We start from the raw sequence: 26,421 nt of genomic DNA, 5'->3' as shown, positions 1-26,421 counted from the left end.
GAACCAAACCCGATTATAGCTCAGCTCTTTCAGGTTCCCAAGAAGACACAAGGAGGTCTRCAATCCTGTTGCATCTGTTTTTGCCAAGGGTGTTTCGTGCCATGTTTGGTCACAGGGAAAGCAGTAAAAATTAAATCTCCTTTTAAAGAAGTATTCRGAAAATAGACTCAGAGAAATAAAATTCTAGTTGTGCTGAACTCCTGTTTCCATAGAGCCTGAAATTGTCTTGTAAAATACTGAGGTAGTCTCAGTACATTACCAGGTGAGATTCCTTAAGTACAGCTACAGAAAAAAAAATATATATATACATATATATATACATATAGTGTTCCTGAAGCTAAAGGATCTCAGTTAATGTTCAATAATCTATAAATCATTGTTATGAGATTTCTCTATGCAAATGAAATTTATATAACCCTCATCAATCTTAAAAAARAAAACATTATAAAGATTAAAATTTGCAGCCGCAATGCGAATTAAAGAATTCCTTAACCTGTTTTTAAGATATGTCTTTATAGCTAATTAATTTTTAGATGAAGTGTTCCTTGAAAGGACTAATGGAGAGTGAGCATTGCTGATTGATTATAAAATGGGCAGGAGGGTTTAAAAAGTGAGCTATGAATGTAAAATCACTACCAAGCTTTATTAACCTTGCCATATTAAAATTCTAAGCTATGCAAGTGAGAKAAACAGGTATTAAAATAATACTTTTGCTGAGTACTATTTATTTATTTAACATCAATAAATTTCTCTTAGTTGGTCTGTGCCAGGCAGATCTACTAGACTGAACTCTGACTTACATTTTAGCAGATGAGAGATTAAACCTTAACTCAGAGGAATTCAGAATTTGGATTCTATTAGACTATAAAATTTAACTTTATACATTATGCAATGGAAAAAAAAAACAGTAACTGCAAAGAAAAGGAAAAGAAAGTAATTCCTACATTATCCTGCTAGAGCTGCTACTCAGAGCTACAAATCTATGGATAACTTCTACTGAACCGTCATTAACAAACAGCTACAGCATTTATTGAAAGGCCTGTTAATCTGCAATGACCTGAAAAGAGTAAACTGGGGGTTGTTAAACACTGCAAATAGTCTGCAAGAACTTCCAATCTTTTATTACCTAAGAAAGATGAAAACAAGACCAGYTGCCTTACCCGTTTCCTCAAATTGCAGGTGAGCGTGAGATTCCTTGAGAATGAGTTTGCGAAAGCAGTATAAAAGTCCAACACCTTAAGCAGGGCTTCCCGTTTAATAATATGTAAATCACAGTATGTCAGAGCCCGTACATTGGCACATGCGTGGGCTAGACTAGTTTCCTTCCARAAGATATCACCAAACACATCACCTTTACCTGAAAAACARCAGGAAAAATTTGTTAAGGGTTAATGCTTATWYAGTATTCTTCAGCAAACAAATTAAYTCTTCCCAAAATGTCTTCTGCTTCCAATCATTCTAACACCAGCTTCCAACTCCAAAAACTAATAAGGATAAAACTTTTAAAAGTACCTGGGGTACTAGAGTAGCCTTAGCAGTAGCCCCAGGCTTTTAAGATATTTATAGGTTGTTCTGTGTCACAAACCAYACAAGCCTGATTGTAAAGGTCTCACTGTAGCTGAAGATGCAGGTGATGCATTTTTCAAAAGCACATGAATATAATAAGCACTAAACTAATGTTGAATTTATGTTCAAGTGACCGAATATTTCTACGGGTCTGTCCCTAAGTGACTKAGGAGCCCCAATCTCACTGAAAGTCCATGGCATTTAGGTTCCACAGCTTTGCAGTGTTGACTGTATAAGAACTGGTTTCCAAGGTCCCAGGATCACCTTTTAAAGGATGTTCAAACATTTCCACTTCAGTGAGAGCAGCAWCTTTCTTCTGAAAACCACACTGTAAACCTCTAAATATCTGGCTCTCAATCCAAACAGATCCGAAAGTCTAGCTCTAAATCCAAAATTATGTATTTGAGTCTAACACTGTATTTAAATGTTTGCTGAATAAGGGTTTGACCCCTTAAACACCTGCACGTGTGAAAAAAACTTCACCTATACACAGAAGCTACATCTACCTTGGCAGGTAGCGCAGCAAAATAGTGGATGCTGAGGGCCTGAAATTCACTCTGCACATTCGGAGGACTTAGGACTCGCTCTGTCCTGGTCCCATGGACAGGACAGCTACCAGTGGCAGGAGTGCATTAGGTGCTTCTCCACATTCCCTTGTTTCATGATGATGATGAAGGACATCAACTTCAAAAATACACTCCTGACCCAACTGAAACACCAAGGTAGACGCAGACATTAGATACATTTTCAGTTGTCCCGAGAACAAGTAGCAGAYGCAGCAGAAAGCCCATTTTTAAGGATCCAAAAGCTGCCCCTTCTTGCCAGGCTGCTTATGGGCAATGTGCTGGGCTACCACCACGACAAGCTGACACCTCAGAGCCTGAAGTAGACACCACGGCACCAAGGGAATTTACAGAGTAAGGTTCCTTCAGATTCTAATACTGTCCAAGCTCTTGATTTTAGTAGTTATTAAAATGAATCAAACAGTGGTGGTATCTCTATTAATTCCCGGTACCTCAAGCAGTCCCCTGGTGAAAGTTAGTGATTTTATAGTCTTGGGACAGAAGTGATAGTATGTTTTAACACTTCCTTCTTTAAGAACTTGAAGCATTTCACTCAGCTCCATTTGAGGAACACAAACCAGAGTAATAATTTATCTGATCTTATTGCTGTTTGTGGTCAGAGACTCTATTTCTGCTTTAGGTATTGTACCCAGTAAAACCATGACTAACATTTCTCTTGTGGAGTGAAATAAAATGTGCAAGTACTTAAATTTCCTCATTTTTATTTTCCAAGAAATAATATAAGATCTCTAGTGTAGAATCACCCCTTAGAAAGGTTATTACTGCATTCTCATTGCATTGCTTTCAAACAATGCAATGTGTTTTGAAATAATTAACTGCAACACATACTACACCTGATATAATTTACAAAATAAGTTGCCTTAAAATGCTCTCCTTATCACGGAGCATTTCCTAGTAACATATCACTTACCTAATGTACTGTTTGAAATTACCCTTTACAGTTAATTGTCCCTGCCTATAACCACAATTCAAAACCTGGTTTACAGACATACTCAGCAGTTACATAATTTACAGAAAATAGACCATTTCTGAAATGCACAAAATTGCTTAATGGATGTGTTCTCCGAGGTGGATGCCGGACAGCATGGACTTCTGCTTTCAGCAGCTGCAGACTGCAGTTAAAAAGAYAGAATTCAGTAATAGGGGCTATTATGATTTTCTCACTGAATGTGAGGAAAATACTTGTTTTCTTTGTGAATTTAGGGTAATATATGGCTAATTTAAGCCAAGAGGTTGAAAGCAGAGGATGCTCGCTTGGAAACCCTGCATAACACTCTTTGTGTTACAGAATATACCAAAATCACTTATAAATAAAACCACCATTCACAAACTTGAGAAGATCTTTTCATTGTCTTCGGCTCAGTGAGGCAGTAAATTATACCAGGTTCCTCAAAAAGGGGCTGAGACGTGCGAAACACTGAATTTATTCACTTCCCCGTGAGTCACCAGCCATTTGCTTTGAATGGTGAAGCAGTTACTTGAAGACAGAGACAATTTAAAAGGTAAAGCAGGTATCTGTCCACTGCCAATGCCCCCTGTTTCTCAGAAGGCAAACAGAAGAGGGACATCAGCTCCGGAGTACTGAGGTTTATCTTCGGAAAAATACAAAATCTTGGAGGTGTTTAAGACTTTCTGAATGTGCTGTCCACACTCACACACTTCTGAGTCTCATTCGTCTGTTATAAACACACCAAGGAATGTACTGAATGAAAACAAAACMTAACAAATCCTCTAAAACAATGTGTGTCTTCTCATAAATCCGGAGATTAATGCACTGTACTTTGGCCCTATTAACTGTAGTTTGCGGCATACAGAGCAGTAATTATTCATTCAAGTTTTATTTTACGCTGCATAACTAAGTGAAAAAACCCTCTCTTTCACAGAATTTCAACCGACAGTTTAACCGGTGGGTCTCACACACCAGCTACTCAAAGCAGCAGCTCCTATATCCTGCTAGAGGCGCAAAGCTCCGCACGCACAGTCCTTGCTCGGCCTCTCCCCCCGGCTCTGCCGGTGCCCTAAGCAGGCGTGGGAAAGGGAAAGCTGTAAAACGAGAACGGGAACCTTTTGTGTACATTTTGCACTTGACACGATGAACTGCAGATAGGAAAGGGTAGAGGGGAGTCAGGATCTGGGTGTCACCGAACAAAGCTGGCAGGACACGGACAGAATAAATATATATATAAATATATATATGCATGCACATATATTTCTATATATGTGTGCATGTATACACATTTATGTGCGTATACAAGCATATGTATACATGCAGTTTATGTTTATAGAGAAAGATTTACACGGCATATAACTATGTAATAGATAATCACATGATACACAAGCTCCTCTTCTATACAGGAGCAGCGACGCTGCTGGAAGGCATCGTCCCCAGGCACCCAGCTGCACCTACCCAAAAGCCAGGCAGCTTTCTAATATGCATGGTTCTGGATGCTTTTATAAGGGTTGTATGTACATGGCACAATCCCACTCTTGAAATATTTAAAATTCTAAGTTAAAAGATATATTTAAAACTAAAGGATTGTTTTCTCTTTTTCATTATCCACCACTYCTTCATCCCCAGAGATTTAACTGGAAGTAGGAGTATGACTGGAAAAGTAAAAAAGTAGAGTGATTTCTGGGGCCAGATGTTCTCCGCACCTTTGCTCAACAGACTGACTTGTCAATTTGTGAGACTCTGCAGTTCATGCTTGGACCTCTCAGGCAGACCAAATCTCAAGGGCCTTATGAACTCCCTGGGGGCTTGCAAAGGGAATGAAAAAGTCCTTGGAGTCACAGAGATGAAAGACTCATTAAACAGCTTCTGAGRACCTGTATATAGCTATACAAATAGAAAACATATCCTTTTCTAGCAAGGGACAAAAACTGAGCTAAGAAATATTCTAGCAGACATAAGAACATTATGGGGCCTTTGGGAAAAAGCTTGGAGAGGCAATGAAAAAATAAATTCCGGGTGGAAAACAGCTCTGAAAGCGAAAACTCATAAAAGGGGCTGAGACTCTGTCTTAAGGTGATAGCTCTTGGCAATRGGAGCAAATTTGAGAAATACATGCTGTGTGCAGTCCTAGCTAATAAGTCAACTACCCTTCCTCCATTTTTAAAACATCTTCCAAGGACCCATTAGTCACACTAGCAATGCCAAGTGTGTTGGATAAGTAGGCTTTCCAACACGATATGCTCGAATCCTGTGCTGCTTAGGAAGCATAGGCAACACGTGCTATTTTTTGTTGCAACCAGTTGCTTTTTCAGATGCCTGGACGTCCAGAAAGCAGCTCGTGTGCCTAACCAGATGTAACACGCATGAACCGTAAGGTTGTTTTAGCCAAAGGCAACCAATCCCACATTCCCATTTACTGCACAAGCACAGAGTGACCCTGCTGGTCATTTAAAATGTACTCTGATCTCTGTTTGGGCCTGCTGATGTCCTAAATAAGCATATTATTACTAGCATATGCTAACYAGGACCTTCTAAATACTGTGGTTAGTGCCTCTTGTGAACAAAAAAAAGCTGGACCCAGGGCTGGACTAAGAGTAAAACTGCATTACAGTAAGATGTGTGAATGTAGAATCAGAAAACCATATTACACAGAGAAAAATGTTCATTTAATTAGCTCTGGTACCAAAAGCAATGAAGTGATGGCAGCACGCACAGATGCGGAGGTCAGTGATCAGATCTCAAGTCCCTGCAGCTGCCACTGGTATGTATGTGGCTGCATGTGTCTATGAATCTGCAATCAAGCCTCTGGTGGCAGGACAGATATCTCARACTAATGCAGGAATTCAATGAGCGATGAGGGAACCCCCTCCTTCTACTCATACTGCCTCTGTGATGGCTTGGTGATAGGTGAGCTATGCAACTCCTTGCCTTGAGGCTCTTTGCAATGATTCACAAAATGATGGGATGAATTCATGGAAGAAAATCCATCTGCAGTTATTAAACACAAAGCTCTCCCTCTGGGTGAGGAAAATCCTAARACACAATTTACCAGAGGGTAGGAGAATATTCTGGAGAAGTATCACCAGATGCTTGCTTTATCTTTCTGCTTTCTCCTGCACATCCACTATTGGYCATTTTTGGAGACAGGCTACTGGGCTGGCTGGATTTCTGGACATAGCTGATTTAGCTGTTTCTGTCCAAACAGGGGATTTGAAGAAGAGCAGTATGTGCAAAGATGACTGCCAGACTGTGAGAGAGGGTTCCTTGCCTCTGTCAATGTTCTAGCCAAAACCTCCCTGGGGTACTGAACTCCCCCAAAAATCAGTTCAGAACTGGGCACTGAAAAGTCAGAAATCCAGCTTTACAGGACTGCACATTAACACATGAAAGTGCAGAATGATGGGAAAAAATAGCCTTTAGCATTTGAAAGATTTTCAAAGTGGCCAGTAATCAGTAACAAGAGACTGTGTCAAAGCCCCCAGCCCATGCTGGCCAAGCTACTCTGCAGTGCAAACTTCCCCACTGGCAGCTGAAAAAAAACAAACGAAAACAAATTCATCTTTTTTCAAACAAACAGGATCACAGGACTGCTCCAAGAAGAGCAAAGGGTCTATACAGATAGTCTTCTATTAGTGAGGGTATCTCACACCTTCACTGCACATTTCCCATTACTTCATATTTTCCCAAAAGTCCCAGCTCCTGGAGATGGAGAAYCTCCGTTTTGATCTTATACAGAAGTAAGTTTCTAGACTAGCTGAAGAAATAAACTTGAAAATATGATCATTCCCACCATCTTCAAAACTCATAAGGCAAATCAGATTGCCTCAAACTGTTAAGTCTGACTTAAAAGAAATATATCACATGATTTTTAATACTTTCCTTTTTTGGGGCTTCCAAGACTTTCTTGGCTTTGGCAATGAAGTATGCAGGTCTAATTCAAAGATATCTCAACTCAAAGGAAGGAATCTTTCCGACTTTAGAGGCTGCAGATCACATCTATAATACACCAGCTGGCACTAAATTGAGACTGATGCTCCTTATTATATTTAACTCTTGTGCAGATAGAGATGAAAATATTCTAAACTTACAAAATAATCTGAGAAATACTGCATTCTCTTCTGTCAGTAAGAGCTAAGATCACCTTTGAACAACCATCAGTAGGAGGAAATCCTACGTGGTACCATGTATGCTAACCTGGACCTGGAAGATGGGACGGCTCATTATTATAAGGAACATGCATAATACGAACTGCATGTCACAGAGCCACAGCATTGGTGCTGAAATCAGCCCTCATTCAAGTATTGTGCAAAATACTTYATAAGGTTCAGCACTTAAACAACCTACATCACCCTAACTATTGCTAGCTGCTAGTCATGTTAGCTRAAAAAGAAGTTGTTCCATAAATTACTGCCAGGTCCATACTGCTCACCTGAGGAAACTCTCGCAATTAGTTCATCCTGTTTTATTTTACATAAAAAACAAACAAACAAACGAGTTCACTATAAAATATCATGAGCTCATTGGAGGGCAAATTATCCTGCCTTCATTCCACTTGAAAAGTAACACAAGCTGCAGCTAAACTAATTAAAATCACAGAATTAGCAGCTAACACTGTAAAATGGACTTAGGCTGCCAGCTTTGAATGTCATACAGTCTATCACACGCAGTTAGTCTTGTCTTGTGCAAAGTCCAGCTGTGCAACACCAAGGAAATTCAAAGTGTTGGTATAYAGATTCCTAATACTGCATTACTAATATCCAGTGATGAGAGCTATGGAGTGYACGAGTTTCCTGCTCGTGTAAACAGGACTTGCTACTTAAAGAACTTTCCCCTGTGTGACTTGATAGGAGAGTTAATTTTTTGACCTCCAAACACATGTAAAATTAAGAGTGGAATAGACTTATCCCTACTTTAAACTGTGTTACCAAAATCAAGAAGATATCCCACTTGTGCGCTAGCTTTCCTGAATGTCCCTAATAAAGGGAAGTACTCCCTTCCCAGAACAAACAATTTGAAATAATTCATGGAGCAGTGCTTTAATAAGTGAAACTCTGGCTTCTCTGAAAATAATAAACCCAGTAAACAACATGGTTGCACTGGGATGATATGCAGAACATAYTTAAAATTAACATACATCACATCATGGAAAGAAACAACTTAACTAAATACATATGGGACCAGGATCCTAAGTATGGCTAAAACACAACCTACTCGATCCGTATTCATCCTGACTTGATGACCAAAATTCAATCCACGGAGCAGCAGCCCCCACTAGGAATTCACTGCTCAATATATTTTTATTGCTATGCCATTTGAGCAATATTTTTTTTTATCAATTCCTACAATCAACATTTGAACATAGCGGGTCATTAGCTTTCTGCTGGCAAAAAGACTTCTTTAAGCCTTGTTAATCAATCTTCATGGTTTAAGGTACCGTACCACTTATGCAGTCAGCAGTGCTACCACAAGAAGCTGGAAAGCAGCTTTTCCACATTGGTGGTTGGCACTGCCACCCACACGAAATGCCTTGCCAGAAGCAAATTCAGGTTAATTGCAGCTGGCTGGATTGCTATCTGCCCTGCACTAGCAGATGCCTGGTTTTATTAGCCTGAGAGACTTTGAGCCCTCTGTCTTTCCTGAGACTTCCCCACTGATAACACTTCCCCATGCAGAGCGGTGCCAGTTAAATTGTTTACTCTCACTTGAGCYGGTGGAAAACTACTGATGTGGCTTCTCAGGGTCACCTCGCTTTGGCAAACAAAGTTTTGGGAATTAGAGTCAAGATCCTTGCCCTTCCCTGTTACCCTGGCGACTGCAGACAAGTGATGTTACAACGACTGGACCTTGTTTTCTCCAGCTAAGTAGCCCCGCTTTGCACCAGCTCTGAATGCAGTGCCTTATCTGTTAGACCAGCAGTTTGGACACAGGAAGGGTAGGAGATCACCCCTGAAAGATGAAGATAACTGAYGAAGGGGATGTAACAGAGTACCTGGGTATCTTCATTAACGAATCTTACAAACTGCAGCTCTCTAGGCCCAATCAGAACCATTCCTTTCTTTGACCGATTTCTGTAATGTTTATTAGTGCAGCAGCTGGGCATCTTAATTACATACAAACAAGAACAAATCCAAACTAGGGGAGAACAAAACATCATGGCGCTGCAAGCTGCCCTGTCAGTCGCTGGGTTTCAAACCCAAGAGATGACAAAGCTGGGGCCTTTGAGCCAAGAAAACTGCTACTAAATGAAAAGATGGTTTTCTCGACAGTAGAGACTGCGGAAAGCACCTGGTTGGGATGGCAATCCTGCCGCAGACAGTTTCACTAGGCACGGAGGTCAGTCCGTGTCTGTGGCCATGGGGGCTCCTTTCCCCTTATTTTCCACCTTTATCCCCCACTCCGAGCCATGCCACTCTGGTGATGTCAGACCCCTCTGTGAGCCAACACGTGAAAATGGCAGAAAACTGCCCTGTTGCAACACAGGTGATTCCTTTGCCTTTCTAACACATGAAATAACTCCCAGAAGGGTCTGAGAAACACCAAGGAGGGCAGAAAGGCGGGATTGCAGCCCAGAGGATCTTCCCTCTATGGGTGAGCATGGTAAAACAAAAAATACCTCTCTCTCCTTGAGTAATGCAAATAGCAGTATCCTTGGACAAAAAACACTATTAAGAATAACTGCARAGTACCAAGTCCTAAGCAAACTCTTGGGGCTGAAACGGATGGCTCTACGAGGAGCGCAGGCTGGCATACATCGTGTCCAACAGGTCCTTAGTCAGGGAGAGGGAGGGATCCAGTAACTGAGACTAGGGAGAAGGGGCAGCAGCAGGAACAGTRGGCAACCCTGTATGGACCATAAAATGCCAGCCCTACTCCCGCTACYACAGGATCCAGTAAGGAGCACCAGTTTCCAGCTGACAGTACAACTCTGTAAGTTGACTTTTTCTTGGAAAAYCAGTGCCAAACCAGATGCTTGGGAGCATTCAAGGCATGCTTCACAGGTTTCCATGCCTGGCAAAGGTTTGGAAACCTGGTCTCTGCCTTATGCAGATTCACTTTCCTTATGTTTGAACTTCTCARGACAGAGACAATCAACAGAAATGTTGTTCTCTACCATCTGATCTGTAGTCACTATTTCAGATGTCGTAGCTGTCTCTACAAATGTCTTTGCAAATACTCTGAGAGGCACTTTGTTTTTCTGTGAAAGTGAATTTCACTTTGCCAGTGAATATTTGGATAGGCTATCTCGTAATTCCTCAGTCCACTATTTTGTTAAATAATGTCAGAGCATGAGAAAACACCTCAGTTTGCCTATTAAGAGCCACAGTAGTTTATCTTGTTTTAAGTCATATTTACACTTTCTACGAGTCTCTGTACCACACAATAAATGTAACTCTGAGTCACTGAACTGCCTGTCAGTAGTCATAGCAGAATCGAAGGCACTTTCAGTAACTAAAGGCAGTTCACTTTCGATATGGTTAAAATTCTCTCCAGTCAAATGGAGAATATCATATATACTAAATTCACAGTATYTATCAGTATAAACAACAAAATCTCATTGTTATTTCCAACACACAATATTCACTAATAAGTGCAACAGTTTTGCATGTAATCCATTTAGTGATGGTTTCCAATTCAGTATAACACTCTGAAAACCATTTATTTGGTTAAATGCTGCTACTTCTTCTTAAAAGATTTTCTTTTTTAAAATAGCTGTAAGCCAAAATAAGAGATCCTGTTGTCACTAAGATTAATAATAAAAATGAAATGGCCCAGTGAGCTGAAGTACGAGGAATATTTTACTATGAAAATGCAGATTTAGGAGCTTTCAGCATGATGACTTTACATCTCAATATGGTAAGATATTCATTCTTAAATTAAATCTCTCTTTTTAAAAGACTTGATATATTCTAGAGTACAGAAAACTGCACTGGGTATTTCAAAAGAGTGCGGATGTGTATTTTCCTGAGATCATACTCTCCAGTTGGGAAGAGTTTTGGTATGTGCCCTTAGGAAGCTGTCCCCATGCAGTCCCATCCACACACCTACGCATGCCCGGTCACACACTAGTGCATTGTTCACGTACACAAACCTGYACGGCTACATCAGGAATCTGCTTTGGCTCTATGCTTGTCCTAATTTCTACMACATGTTCCAAACAACATTTGTCATATCATTTGTGCTTAGATAAAGCTCATTCAATACAGAATGTGCTGATGCTGCTCTATTTTCTGGGTTCCTAGCTACTGTTCTGTGAACTGGTCACAAGGTGAAGCTATAATTACAGTGATCCACGTTTTCAATGCATATTTTCCTTTCACATAGAAAGTGCATTTTTTTCTTTCTGCATGTGGCTGCTCTAAAGTTCCGTACAATAATTTGGTTAGTGAAAAGCTGTACAGCAGAGAGAGATAAAAGTAATACATGAAATAATAGTAAATTAATAACCAGTGAAATCCAGAGAGTAGAGCATATTTTCCCTCTTCAATGCTAAGGTTCCCCTCCCAGAGTAATTAGATTTACATTTTTTCATYTAAAGCTTCTACCTCAGCACTGTTGGCTTTTGTGGTAAACTGGAAGTTCCTTCATGAGCTTTCCTCCTCTCTTGTTGTGGTGCTGGCTCTAGCAATTTGTTCCTACTACTTTATGTTCAAAAGGAAAATTCTATTGCTAATGCCCTTACTCACTACAGAAACAGACATTTTATTTGTCCCCTCYCACTATAACCTCTACTTCCAGGCTTAGCATATGCTCCGTATGATGCTTCAGCTGAAGCAGAATGAGGTAAGACGCTAAATTGCTGGACAACACCACACTGACGTCTTTACAGCTATAGACCATCTCACCAGAAGACATCAGCCTGACCCTGATATATCTGTTTCAGTTGAAGACTTAGCCCTTGGTAAATCCTTTCTTCAGTCACAGTCTAGCAATAGCAAAATCTTAGGCCAAAACTGGGRAGACCAGAGAAGGTGGCAGCAAGAAAGGAAAGGGAGAAGGAAAAAAAGGCACAAACAGAATGAAATTCAACTAATGCACATGCTGGGCACAAGTCAAACCAGGAGCATGTCACTGGTCAGACTGTATTCAAGAACAGCCTCAGTAGCTATGCAGTGTTTGGAAACATGGTGACAAGCATGTCCTGTGCAGATGGACCAGCAGAAATTCCCAGGTAACCTTCATATCACGCAGGATGATCAGATGAACCTGACAAAGCCCCCCACCCATTCCTCCGAGAGTTAAGGGACATCTCAATAGGGATAACAGTACCTAAAATAGCCACCACCTCGTCGTCCTGGATGACTTCTAGAGATCCTGAGACCACAAAGCAAAGAGCATCAACACTTTCCCCGGCATGATAGATGAGGTCTCCAGGGGCGCAATGGATCGTCTGAAACTCCACAGCCAGGGCTCGCAGRCAGCCATCACTAGCCAGCCGAAAGGCAGGGTGTTCGTTAAAAACTTTCCGGTTTAGGTGCACACAAATATCTGCTCTCATGTCCTTTGGGCAAATTGAGAGAACCTGTATAAAAAAGAAAGATAAAAAATAATCAGCTGGGAATATGACACTGGGTCAGCGCCTGCTTTATGGAATAACTGAATGCACGTTTCACCTGTGTTGATCTCAAGCTTCTGGCAGGAGTTTTATCTTGAATTGAGGTAGTATTACTTATCTACCTATCTATCACCTTGAGAACTGCTGGTGAAAGGGTGATATGGAAGCGAGGGACTATTTTGTTATTCTGTTCTCATTCCTAACACTTCTTACACTTCCAGATTCGCAAGTGGCACTACCTTCACCCTYCTGTGGATATCCCTTTAGACCCAGTGCCCAGACTATCTGCCACTGCAGGAGCAAAGAACAGATGCTCAGARCTAAAGCTGTTTGAAGACGTGCTGGGATGAACCATTCACAATRCAACTATGGTATTTTGTTCACATATTCAAACTCAAGTGTTCAGAAGTTTCAACGATGCTTACCAACATGTATCCAAATATACCCAGGGTTTAGTTTCAGTACTGTACAGACTTGCAGTAAGGTACCTGCCCTGAAGGGCTTACAGACTAGAAAATCGAAAGAGTTTGAGACTAAAGCAAAAAGAAAGTATTATGAAACTTTATGCAAAGTAAAGGTGAGTGAAAAACTGTCCTGTGAACTTGAAGATGATGTCAGAGCAGATCAATTAAGTAAGACCTTCAATTAAGTTCTTACCTCAAGAAGCTTTCCCTACTGAAATAGTAACACAAACACATCTGAAGAAAGTGAAGACCTGCRGGTACTCTTAATCTTGTAAACTGCATGTTTAATATTTGCACAGCCTACATTTGCACATCCTCCTAAAAGCATTAATGTTCTTATAATCCTAAAATACATGTCCCTCTCTACATGGCAGCTAATTTCACTGCGAACCATATAAAATCTTTTATTAAAGATTATTAAAGAAAAATATGGGTTTGCACATGGATGTACAGATTCTCAGGCAAGAAGGAGTACCTATAAGCATTTACACTAACCTCTTGCACTATAGGTCAACCCATCATTTTTACATCAATTCCAGAATACCTGGTAAAACTATTGCTTTGCTTTTAAAAGYCCTTGTTTTCACATTTTCAAATGATACAGGCCAGTTCTTCCAATGGATAGCTACTCTCTCCTTTAAAAAGTGTGTGTTGTTTCTGAACTGATTTTATTTTCAACAAACAGCCAGTGGATCTCATTATGTTCCTCTGATAAAAGACCTCCAGTCATCAGAAAYCTCTTCCTCATGTAGGTGTTTATAAAATGTGACCAAGCCATCTCTAGATCATCTTCAGTCTTGCACTGTGAAGCACAGGATGTCCTTGGAAACATCCACACAGTGTGAGGCCCTCTCTCTTACAACAACCTTCTGAGATCGAGCAGCTAATCAGTTTTTATTTGATTTGATGCAGACTAAGTCAATTTTGTCTAATGCTATTTTCTTTAATAAAATGTTGTATAGAACAGGTTCAAATCCCTTGCCTAAGTCTATTCTATCATAAYAATTAATAATAAACGTTTGACATGACATATTTTTCATAAACCACAGTTTGCATTAGTAATAATGCCTTGCCTGAGCCTCTGTAGACCATGTCCCTTATCACCTTTTCCCTGATTTCATTTAGGGGTAGATGTCAAATTTACTAACTAATACTTACCTAAATCATTCCATTTACCATTTGAAATATGGACGCACATTAGTTTTTCCAGTTAAAAAAAAACCAAAAAAGTTACTTTTGATTGTTTCACCTCTGGATCATAGAGAAAGCTCTTCAATAATAATTTCATGAAAAATGATGCTTTCACTTGCATAATGGTTGACCATTTTAAAAATTTTTATCTACTGTTGGGCCTAAATCATTRTTAGGAGTTTTTTTATGTGCCTTTAATGCTTTCAATAACTTAAGCGCTTTTGACTTAAAAAGGTCATAAGCCGCTAATTCTCAAATACTGCTCTTAGAGAAAAAAAGTGTGTATTTGTACATGATTTTGACTTCCAWATTTTATCTTTTAAGCTTCCAAATTTCAGAAGAAATAACTGAAGGGTTTTTTAAAATGCATCCAAAAATTGGTTAAGCYATCGCAAAGGATACTGGTGTTAGGACCAGCCGATATTCCCAAAATTACAGGACCCTTTGCTTTTGTAATGTAAATGAGCTATGTTCCTGAAAAACAAAAGCCATTTGGATGCAAAGAAGTATATTGTTTCCTCACAAATGCAGAGTTAAATATAGAGTATTAAAAGCGAGCACTCCAAGAGTTACGCTTTTTATAGTCACAACAAYGGATCTATCACCACACACTGCAATATGAAGAGACCCTATTGCATTGAAAAAGCCAGGCCTACAAATCATAATTCATGAATTTACTGATGTCATGATAAAGTGACTCTTCTAATGATACATTACTGTATATAGATAGAGAGGAACATTCACTTACAACAGTAAGAGAGTTAGCTAGGAATGAATATTCTTTCTTTCAGTTTTACTGTGTGCTAAGCTGCTAGTACCGAGAACAGAGAATGAAACAGATGACAACCAAAAGAAATATTCATTATTAAAAGATATGACAAAAGAGCTTTGATTTGATAAAGACAAAGGTAGATGTATCTACAGAAAAAAAAAGAACAACAAAGACAGGCAATCTCATAAACTCTGTGTTTACCATATGCTCCAAGCATACGACTTCACCAGCTCTGACTTGGCTTTATGGATCTTCTTTTTGAGTTTACAAAAAGCAACATCACAGAATCACAGAACGGTTGGAAGGGACCTCTGAAGATCATCTTGTCCAAGCCCCCTGCTCAAGCTGGGTAACCTAGAACACACTGCACAGGATCTCATCCAGGCGGGTTTTGAGTATCTCCAAGGAAGGAGACTCCATAACCTCTATGGACAGCCCGTTCCAGTGCTCTGTTACTCCCACAGAAAATAAGTTTATTCTCATATCCAGATGGAAATTCCTGTGTTTTGGTTTGTGCCTGCTGCCTCTTGTCCAAATTCAGAAGTCTTGTCATGAATTCAGTAGGAGTCTTGCAGAGGCTACCACCTCCCCTTAGGTAACTATGTACTTTAAGAAGGGCTTGGTGGTGGCACAGATCAGAATCTCTAGTAATTTTCTTGCTCCCATAACAGTCTCATAATATGATATAGGATCACAGAGACGCATTTGGAAGCTAATGAGAAATCTTCCAAAGATCCTACAAGCAAAAAGAGATGCAGAAGCTGAGCACTTCAATTTCAGACAAAAATTGTTCTGAAAAYGATCCCCTATTGGTAAAACAAAAATTGGACACTTTTATTGTGAAATTCTCTTACTGAGATTGTGGCATTTTTAATGCAGCATGTATCTAAACTGGATAGTTTATTAGTAGCAACATGTTTACATTTGAGTCCATAAGGCTGCATAAATGCACGTACCTAGGTGTAAGACAGAGAAACTCAGTTTAAGGGAGAAGATACCCTGTAATGCTCAAGATACYGTTTCACTATTAGGAAAATGTTCTCCAGCACTTCATGCTGGTAGAATTAAAGTTCACCTGGAAAACTTGTTCTATTCTGTGTACTCTTTCAGCAGCGTAGCAAAAAACACCAAGACAAATTTCCAAAGAGGAAATTTCCTTGGAGAYTTCAAAACCCTTCTTGATGAAATCTGCAGTTTATAAACAAGGCAGGCTATTATGGTTGATGACTGTAGTGCTTTTCTAACCAATAGTTTTGGAACATGAGACTCGGAGCAGGTGGTCTGCAGGGACCAGATGCTTGCACTGCTGCAGAAGTTGCTCCGTCMTAAATCTGTAGCCACAGACTTTGCAATCAGCTTTTCCATATGCATCCAAGCATTATACAAGAGAAGAATTTGCTAAGTTTCAATGCAAAATCAGAGGAGAAAGTTGCATTCTCCCTAAAGAAAAACCTTCGCTGGCTAAATAATTTGTTTCTAACAGAAAAGAAGCCCACCTCCATGTCACACATGAACAGCACATGTGCATGAAGATCTGAACTACTATTAAGTTGAAAGAGGAGAAAGAAAAGCACAGAATAACATGTATCACTTCCTTTCTCTGTACAGAAAGTTAAAYCCACTCAAAGTCATTATCAAACAACTGCTCAGTTCAGCTATCGTCACCCTGCAACGATTGGCATCCAGCCGACACAAACCCTAAGACAACAGCCATCAGTGGGGAGGTCCAACACACACAGTCACCTAGAGCAGAACGTGCTAGGTCTCACCCTGTGGTGTGCAGGAAACATCGGTGGCAAGTGAAAAGTCTGTGGTGACGGCTGCTGGAGTTTCAGCACAGCARTAACCAGCTCGGGAAGGCCCAGAGGGAACTGGCACAACACATCCACCCATCTCTTCTACTTGAGATCTGAGAGATTTCCCAGGGAGGTACAATCTGATTTTTTCCTCTCCCATCCCCTTCCTCCACATGCTCAGGCAGTTTGAGATAAGCCCCTAGAACAGTTCAAAGAGCTCTGTAGGGAGCAGAGATTATAAAGAACTCAAGAAGAGCATATGAATCAAAACAAAGACTGTGTGGATTAAGAATACGTCCAAATAATAGCCTTTAGGAAGGGTTTAAATATTTTTTCAAAAATCTTCCTCAGCTTGAAAACACTACAGGATGGCTTAGCAAATAATCCAGAATCTGTTAAGACTTGTTACCAAAGCGTACAGAGCCTAGTGAATGATGAATGGTATCTATTTGCAATTCTCTTTCAGCACACAAAATTCTCACTTTCTCAGGGCTGTAGCTAGCGGATATATTGACTGGTGTCTGAGCAAAGAGCTTAGACAGTCTTAGTGGCAGGATAACAAGGACYGTGCGCTAAATGAGTAACAGTAGCAAGAACTGGAGATATTCAGAAATGTCAGTCAATTTTGACACTAAATAAAATAAACTCCTCCAACTAACTTCTAACTAGATATATAGTCCACAGATCAGGTCTTTTTATTTCACAAGGAAAAGCCACTCTAGGTTTTCAGACATTCTCAACAGTGATAATCAAGGTCAGTTTTCTCCAAAGAGCACAACATCCTCCAGACATCTGGCTCAGTTATCTGGATTTTTAGGATTTGGCTCATTGAATGTTGAAGTCTTTTGCAGACCTGGCTAAAAGTGTTACTTTTGGCACTATATTGGGGCAAAAGAGACAAARGTAAGCAAACAGCTAATGGACAAATCACAGAGTATTTTCCTATAATAATCAGATAATTTTGTAAGTACCTCAAAGGTGATGTATAAAATTGAATAGTTATTAACCCTGCATGCATTAGAGTAATCTTTAATATACCCATTGAATGTCTTGGCACTAAGAATTTAATTTAAGAGGGGATTGTGTGCTTCATTTTTATTGCACTATCTAAAATCCAAGATCACTTGAATTTAAATACTTTTTAAAAAAAATGCTCAGAAATTGAGATTCTGAAGATCACGTCTAATTACCTGAATTTGGTTTATTTTTTATTACCAATGTGTAATATAAGTATGTAGCTCACATATTCAGCTCAATATGTGAGCTGAATCAGTGTTCAAAATGCTTAGGTTTAGTGCTACATTAACAAAAATAATCACTTTTTAACTGGGTAACAACAACCGTYGGAGATATTCAAAAATCTCTAAATATAAGGTTTAGATTACATTGAATTCAGTAYTGTCAATACAGCTAAAGGCCTGAAAAACATAGTAAAGATATGTGAGATCATCATGTGTTTTAGGGAAACAACTGGCACACCAGCGCAGGCATCTGCTAGTTTGTCTGATACCAGTTAATGCACTGAAAAGCATAGGAGGAAGTACACTAATAGCATCACAGAATCCACTGATGACACAAATTGGAAGACTCCAGCTTTGTAAAAGTTTGAAAATAGTAGGTTTCATCATTTTCAGTTTTGCTATATATCTATCACAAACACAGACACCATATAATCATGGGATGGGACTAAGGATAGCAGATTACAGGGAATTCTATCACTATAAAATCAGCCTTTTAGAAAACAAGAAAGAAAATTTCGAAAAAGTACAGCTTTCATTAAAGAATCTCTCAAGTCATAACATTGTTTGGACTGCCAACTTATGACACAAATTATCATCCTTGGAAAGATGGAGTTGATCAATAGGCTGTTTTATCTTGTGCTATTGATTGCAGTAGCTTTAATAAGCATGCAGCATTAAGTAAAGAAGTCATTGAAAGGTGAAAAGCTTAAGAAAAGAGATCTGGAGAAGACCTTCCCCTAGATATGATCTCTGGACCTTACAGTCCCTCTGTAAGCTAGATCACCTTGGTAGCAGGAAAACGCATGGCTCATCCACACAGGTACCTCCAGGAAAATTCTTCCTCCAGGAAAAATTTTATGAGCTGTTCTATAGCCATGSTTTGTAGAGATGGTGCTTCTAACTCAAGCATTAGAGACTCATACTTTTATCTCTGGCAATCCCAAACTCAGCACACCTTAGAGGCAATAAAATTGTGGGTCTGATCTTTTCTTGGTTCTACACAGTGCATTCAGGAGGTAAATAGTCCATGTCCTCCATTAAGATGAAAGAGAAGGCCCCACTGCTGGACRTGCCCTGCTTTCGGACCCATGTGAAAGACAGCGAGTCCACGACCGTCTCTCCTGTATCCCGCTTTCCAAAGAACCACGAATTGCAACTGTACCTGGTCCTAGCTCAGCTCTGTGAGGTGAGGGGAGACTTCTGGTTCACCTGTTCCATCTGCAAGGAACGACCAACAACCCAGCCTCTACAATAAAACAAAAATACTTGTCCAAACGATTTTTACCTTCCCTCTTCAACAGGGAATTGTGTGTAGCTGTCACATCTAATTTTGCAGATGTCCTCTTTGGCCAAGAAGCTTGAAAGCCTTCCACCTCCGCTCATCCAGGATGAAAACCAGCCAGCACAGCACAGAAACATCTTTGTGATGGGACAGTGTAGGAACAGCAGCCTGATTCCACTACTGGTGTCAGGGTATCACTAATACTTACTATGGCTCTTGAAGACCTTATTAATAGCAAGCAAGGTACTGTACTTTATAACCTGGGTCTATTATTTGCCATAAATCTATCTCTCGTTTATAGAAGACCTGTGGGCCAGTAATGAATAGTTTTATAATGTGTTGTTTTCCGATGATTTTCATTTCAGTCATTGCATCCTGGAATTGGTTCAAATTATTTGAATCTTCATTGATGCTCATGTTGAGACTAAATAGAAGCCTTTTTCTTTCTTTCACCCTAYGGCTTTTCTGAAGGAATGGACTGTTAATACATGATAGATATTTATTTAGTTGCTTTTTGAGAAAATCCTAAGCCATACAATAGCATAGAGGTCAAGAAGAGAAAATCTTTGGTTTTACTGACATTTCAGAACATTATCACTAGATGAGACCTTGAGACATTTGCATGTAAGTTAATGGTTGTTCTGCTTTCACGTATAATGACCTATTTCTTATAGGAGAGCTAATACCTACAAATTTTTCATTTGCTGCCTAGAAGATTTCAATAAAAACTAATAAGTTTGAATTCAGAGTGTATGTTTCATGTATCAGATTATTATTGTAAAGATTTCACTGCTTAAAAATGACTTTACACAGAGAATGCTCTGGCTTCTTCCTCTCTCAAAAAACCCCAGATTCTGCTAGGTGAGAGATACTGTTTAAGGATATAAAGGCTCCTTAGTTTTCACGTGTTTACCTCTGCTTATTACTAGATGAAGAACCCAGAAGGCTGTACCTTAAACATAAAAGTAAATTCCATCTTATGTTTGAGCCACTGTTACAAAATGAGATAGAGGCCATGTGCATGTATTACATATATCATCCTAGTTTTCAAAGGAGGGCTCTAATGTTTAAGTGATTTAAGTTTATGGATCATAGGCCACTTGCTTCCCCTTAAGTACTACTAATAAATACACTAATGCTTTTAGTGTCATTGTTAATTCCTTATTTGTGAATATTTAGAGACAGGCTGAAGTGCCTTGGTTTGAAGATAGGAATTGAAGATGAGCCATTTCCAAGGAGAACAGTGAAGCCTAAATTGTATGTTTAATACTCCATCTCTTCAGTGTGGGAGAACAAGGCTTCTTCTACACATACCGAGGAAAACAAACTGGGGCTTTAAAACAAAGCTTTGCTTGGGACAGCTTGCTTTCACAAGCCAGCAAGCACTACATCTTCATTAAACTTTCTCCAAGCCAACTTCCACTCTGCCTTTGCTGYGCATCTAAAACAGGACCTATCCTTCTCAGTCTTAGGTGAGATCTTCTTTGGAACTAAACACCGAATCTGTCAAGGATAGATACCTGAGCTCTGATGCAACAAAATTATGCATGTTAAAACGTAGTAATTCCATTCAAGCTATTAAATTTAATTTCAATTATATGGSTTTAAAAGCTTTCGTTATCACAGAAACACATCCACATGTGTTTATTTTTACWACGTCAAGTTGCTAGGATTGCTCATCACCATAGGAACCTACTGTAATACTCAAATAGAAAATCTCGTCCTTTGTTAGCACATGAACCTTCCTGTCTTTTGAATTTGGCTTTCAAAACAAAGTCAGTTCAAAATACTGAGTAACTGAATGAAATGCAGTCTATTTGTGGCAAATGATGTTGCAAAACACATTTCAGTGTGATAATGCAGATATATTTGGAACAGCCGAGGATCTAATAATGTATGTTTGGAAGAAAAACATCCCTGGATGATGGAAATTGTCAAAGAAATTCACAACTGATTATCATGTGTCATGAGCACGTCTTCTGCTGAATAATAAGAAGCTTATTGAAAGATTCACAAAAATTAAAGAGAATGGGAAATAATGTGATACAAAGATATCCAGACAACAGACTGGTCAGAATCTCATTACTGGAGCTTTTAAAACTAGACTGAAAGGAACAGCTAAGGTCATGTCTCGGCTGTCAGATGGAAGCACTACACAGAAGCTAGTGAAGACCTGGGCCAGTAATTCTCTATTCCAACATATGCTGGTGCGCTATCTGGATTTAGCAGCTCAGCTGCAGGGGCAATGTAGTCCCATTAGCTCCACTGCACTTAAGGTAATCAGTCTGACATAAGTCTGTATACTTTGGAGGTCCCTATAGTGTCCTCCCTTCCACTAGCTGCTCTAGAGTCAGTGTAGATGGAGAGAGCTCAGTCAGTCTGTGCACCCCACAACAGACATTTCCTTGTCATTCTTGGGAAATTATGGTCCGCAGACTGATCAAAGACCACCACCATTCTTCTGCTGCAGGGTTAAACATCTCATGACCAAGAAATTGAATATTTTTCAGGCTAGAAAAGGCACTGGTGACAAAGAAGGGCATCAGGCCCTATGAAGATGTTGACCTCTTGGCTCTCAAGTAGCTTATTGAGATACCTCCATATCTTCATTGTGACTGTAATGGCACATCCACCAGGCAAAAAAAATACCAGGATGGAGTGATAAGATGCTTTACTCAATAGGCAGTTTATACGCAGAGAGTCTGACAACTGCTTTTTTGTATCCTATAGGGCTTGAAAGGTAATGAAAAAACTAACACAACAGGAATGATCCGCTCTACATGACTAGTCTCTGGGACCACAGCACTGATCCTATGATTTATCAGCTGGGATTTGCAACATTTTCTCATTTGCTTTGGTGAAGCATATCATAACAGCTTCCAAAGAGGAGACAGGGGTGGGAAGGCTGCTTGGCACAACCTTCCACTCGTTCCCAAAAGCTAATCTTCACTTTGGCTAAGACCCGGCAGCTGAAAGCATGCTGCCAGCTCCTTACACATGTACAGACCCAATGATGCTCAGTGCAGGCACTACAGGCCGCTGGTGATGTAGCTTTTGCAGACTTGCAGGCTGTAGGGGATACAAAATACCAAAATATTCAAACCAATGCCTAAGTTCTTACGTTTATCTTGTCTCTGGTCTTCTACAACATTAGTCTGGGAAATTCAATTATATGCAACTATTAATGTCCTGATCCAGAGGTTACTGAAACACCTCCACTGGTTTAAACAGGTTTTGGATCCAGGCCTAAGATTTGGCAAGTCTTTACCAAGAGAAATCTGATAAAAAGTCACAGGTTTTACAGACATATTAATTATCTAGCTAAGCAGCCACTACTGTCTTACAGACCAGAGAACACTGCTTACTATGAAACAATGATTATGGCTCTAACTGCATTTTTATAATCTATAAAACTGGACTTGTGGAAATTATGGAAGGAAATTTCAGTAATTAAAGCAAAAGTTCTTCTAATTAACTGCAAAGCATCACTAAAATCTAATGAAATTGTAACAGAAAAATACAAGATTCTAGCTTAGTTGCAAGAAGATAAATGCAAATAAAATTTGAATTTTCACTTTTTTGGGGGTCTACACAATAGGACCAAATACATTTTCAGTAGTTACAGTAACAAAACTCATTTTGAACACTGTATGAATCACCGTTTGGAAGTTAGGAGGTTAGTGTTATAGAAATGAACATATTAAAGAATGTGGCATACTGAGGCAGAAGAATCCAAGAAATCAAAATCCTTATCAATTACAATAATCATATTTGGGATAGTTACCCAAATTTCATAGCAGGTGATTAATATGATAACTCTTGTTGCATAAGCATGATGCAAGTTGAAATTTTTCAGTGCAGAAATTTTATCATGGCATATCTGAACAAGGTGCATCATCATCACATACCATGCAATAGATGAAGAGGAAGCAAGAACTTCAAAGCTCTGTAAGTGCTGTGCACTGGAAGACACTATTCTGCATGACCTTGCCCTCCCTGAGACAAGTGCCTTTAAACCTCTTGTGAGAAAAGTCTTCATGAAAAGCTTTAAGACCTAATTCCAGCTGATGTAGATCAGCTCCAGAGAAGTCTAAGGAACAATACCGAAGTTTACTGAACAAAGATTTAGGCCTCAAACTGCTGTATTTTACTTAAGTTCAAGGTATTGCAGGTGGCATCCATCCCATCTGAATTCGGCCCTCTAAAGTATCCAGTCCTAGGCTATATAGACTTATATACATACAACGGAAAAAGATAGACCTAGAGGACAATTCACCCGGTTTTTCTTAGCATAGGATATATAACTCTCTGAAGGCGACCTCCTCCACTAGCTGAACTTGAATGAACCCAGTGATCACTCCTTTCTATGGGCTAGCCAAGCAGGATTTCCACCCAGAATGGGTACCAGTAGGGCCACTTTGTCTGTATATCCCTCTACCAGTAGGGCCACTTTATCTGTATAAYCCTATCAAAAACTGAAGTTCTAACTGAGAGATTTTAGTTTAAGGAGGTCAAGCTCTCCTGTCATTAAATCCTATACTAATTATGCTGATGGACATATGGATGTCCCATGCATCAGCGAAAGGTACAAGCCAATCAAACTCATGTCCTTGCAACTCACAGATGCCAACACTTTTCAGACTAATACTGATATAGTTAGATACCAAATGATATCCTAAGGCTGAAGAMCAGTTTCCAATTGATGTCAATAGATTTCAATGCATTAACAGTAATTAGTATTTTAGTAAATAAGGCGGAAAGCATAAAACATTGACTATAATGAAAAATAAAGGTATATTTCCAAAATGGTGAAATAGTTTTAAAAAATTCTTTTTTAATCCACATGCAACCATAATAATAGAGTAGCATGCAGTTAAGAAGTTTTTAGCAAGTTATTTACTTTTGTACAGTTCTTGTTTCTAAGAAAGCATACAATAGGTATGGACTCTTGCTGCCTAAATTGTTACCTCATGCACTCATACCTTCTCTGTGTCAATTCCTTTAGACATAGACCAGGTTGAGACAATATAATCCATGACTCGTTCACTAAGGCCTTTTGGGACTTGATATAATTTTAGGAAATCTCGCACATTGTTCAGCATCTCATGGTATCGGTTGGTGTTGGCATACATTTGCTGGAAAATGGTGGTGACATTTCCAAAAATAGTTGCATAAAGAAGAGCTGAAAGAAACAAAAGGTAATTAAAAATAAATACTTATGCTCCAGTAAAATGCTACCCATAATTCAAGAATAGTTTCAAAGAAACTGATACATGGTTGCAAACTACTTCAAACACATAGCAATAACGTGAAAATTTCTGTTTATACACATATGCACGCATGCACACCCAAGCACACACAGGCACACATACAGTTATTTATTAAATTTATCTGTACAATTCATGTAGTCACTCAAAGTGCATAAATTTACAAAATTAGTCATACAGAGAATGTCCATGCATGGAGTTATTCAAAAACAGCCACCGTGTATTAATTTTTTATGATATATTAATTCAAACTGATTTTCAAGTGTGGCTGTAACCTACCACTAAGCCTTGAAGGCACTAACCAAGGAATCATGTGGATCTCATGTATGTTCAGCTCAGTAAACTCATGATACGAATACAGAAGGGCTTCAGTCCCAAAGAAGACACGGAGCAGAGATGAAAGGAGCCTGCACAGCCTAGCAAGGAGATCTCCATTTCAATGGAGCCTTACACCAGTGGCCAATATGTTCACAACTTAGATCAAGTGTTGTACTTCACAATCCTATTTCACAGCCAGCCCAAAGCAGCAGACTTGGATATGTCACATCAATGCTAGATGCCAGTTGCTAATGATTTCAAAGAGAGAAAAGCAAATTAGCAAGCAATGCAATGCCCTGAATTTATCACATTGCTTTGGGCATACACCTAGGGCAGGAGGACACAGCAGAGGAGGATGCACTACCCCTGAAATACTCCTGGAGCTAACTTCTCTTCTCATTTGCTTCTGCCCTTTCCAAACATGTCACCAAGACTGTCAAGCTCAGGAAGTCGAGTTGTGCAACACCAAAGAACTACATTCTGTACTTCAGAAAACCACACTTTTTGAGAAAGCCTTTCCAACTGAAAAAGGCATCCAACTCAGTATACCATTACATGTGTGATTAAGTGAAATGCTATTTGACAGAAAACAATTAATTCCTCAAGCCTAAATTCAGTAAAGCATTTAGGCAAAAGCATAAACGTAAATCTTTGCTAGAGCTTTCTTGAATAGTGTTGGATTGAAAGATACTGCTATAGTCAAGCAAGTTAAAGGTGCTATATTGAGTCGCAATCTAATTTCCCTTGCAAGAAAGCCCAATGTGACATTCTTCCATTAGGCATTACAGATTTTGCAGAAAAGAAAACTGTTCTGATTTCTTATAACACCAGTGTGCTGCACCTTACTTCTGCTCTTGACATTATCAAATACACAGAAATGTGCCTGTCATTTTTAATAATCTTTGCTGGGAGGWACTGTATAGCAGAGTGCAGCTACGCATTTCCATATTGCATTTTTAAGAAAACAGTCGCAGCCTACAAATGGCAAACAATAACCCATTGTGAAAGGATAAATGCCTTCATCTCTCAGTGCGTAATGTCTTCCCTCCGCACAACACATTTCTCATTGCAGAAAACTGACTTTGTTTCATACTCAGCTACTATCGTTCATCACCCTTATGTGAAAGGTGGCATTTCTAAAGAAATATGGTGTTTTCTTAAAACCTAAATAATTGAAAAATTGTATTTCCATTTCTCACTGTGCCTGTTATTATGTCAATGTAAAAATCTGATGTTGAAGTTTGGCAGAAATACAGTGATGTTCATTGTTTCATCAAAGACTGAGCTCTYTACATTCCACAAGACAAGATCGTATCAAACAAGGTCACACAGTGGGTAGCACAGATGAACACAAGGTTTCAATTTTAGAAAGCTCAGTAGATTAATACTCTACATGCTGTCCAGAAATAAAGCTCTGTGCAAACACAGTTTTTTT

The 26,421-nt window shown here is 39.3% G+C and overlaps 1 protein-coding gene across 1 annotated transcript in view; it reads right to left on the bottom strand.

Annotated features, from left to right (window-relative positions):
* The window catches only part of KCNH5 (potassium voltage-gated channel subfamily H member 5), a 154,947-nt gene that overhangs the window by 26,395 nt on the left and 102,131 nt on the right, over window positions 1–26,421 (bottom strand). The window contains exons 8-10 of the mRNA XM_085314991.1: window positions 24,384–24,583; window positions 12,370–12,622; window positions 1,161–1,357 (exon numbers count right to left, since the gene is read on the bottom strand). Of these exons, the coding sequence (XP_085171117.1) occupies window positions 1,161–1,357; window positions 12,370–12,622; window positions 24,384–24,583 (650 nt within the window). The remainder of the gene's footprint in view (window positions 1–1,160; window positions 1,358–12,369; window positions 12,623–24,383; window positions 24,584–26,421) is intronic.

The sequence above is a fragment of the Rhea americana genome, unplaced genomic scaffold, assembly GCF_003343005.1.
Source record: "Rhea americana isolate MKP2758 unplaced genomic scaffold, rheAme1 scaffold_42, whole genome shotgun sequence".
NCBI classification, from domain to species: domain Eukaryota; kingdom Metazoa; phylum Chordata; class Aves; order Rheiformes; family Rheidae; genus Rhea; species Rhea americana.
This window is presented reverse-complemented; position numbering and strand designations above follow the sequence as displayed.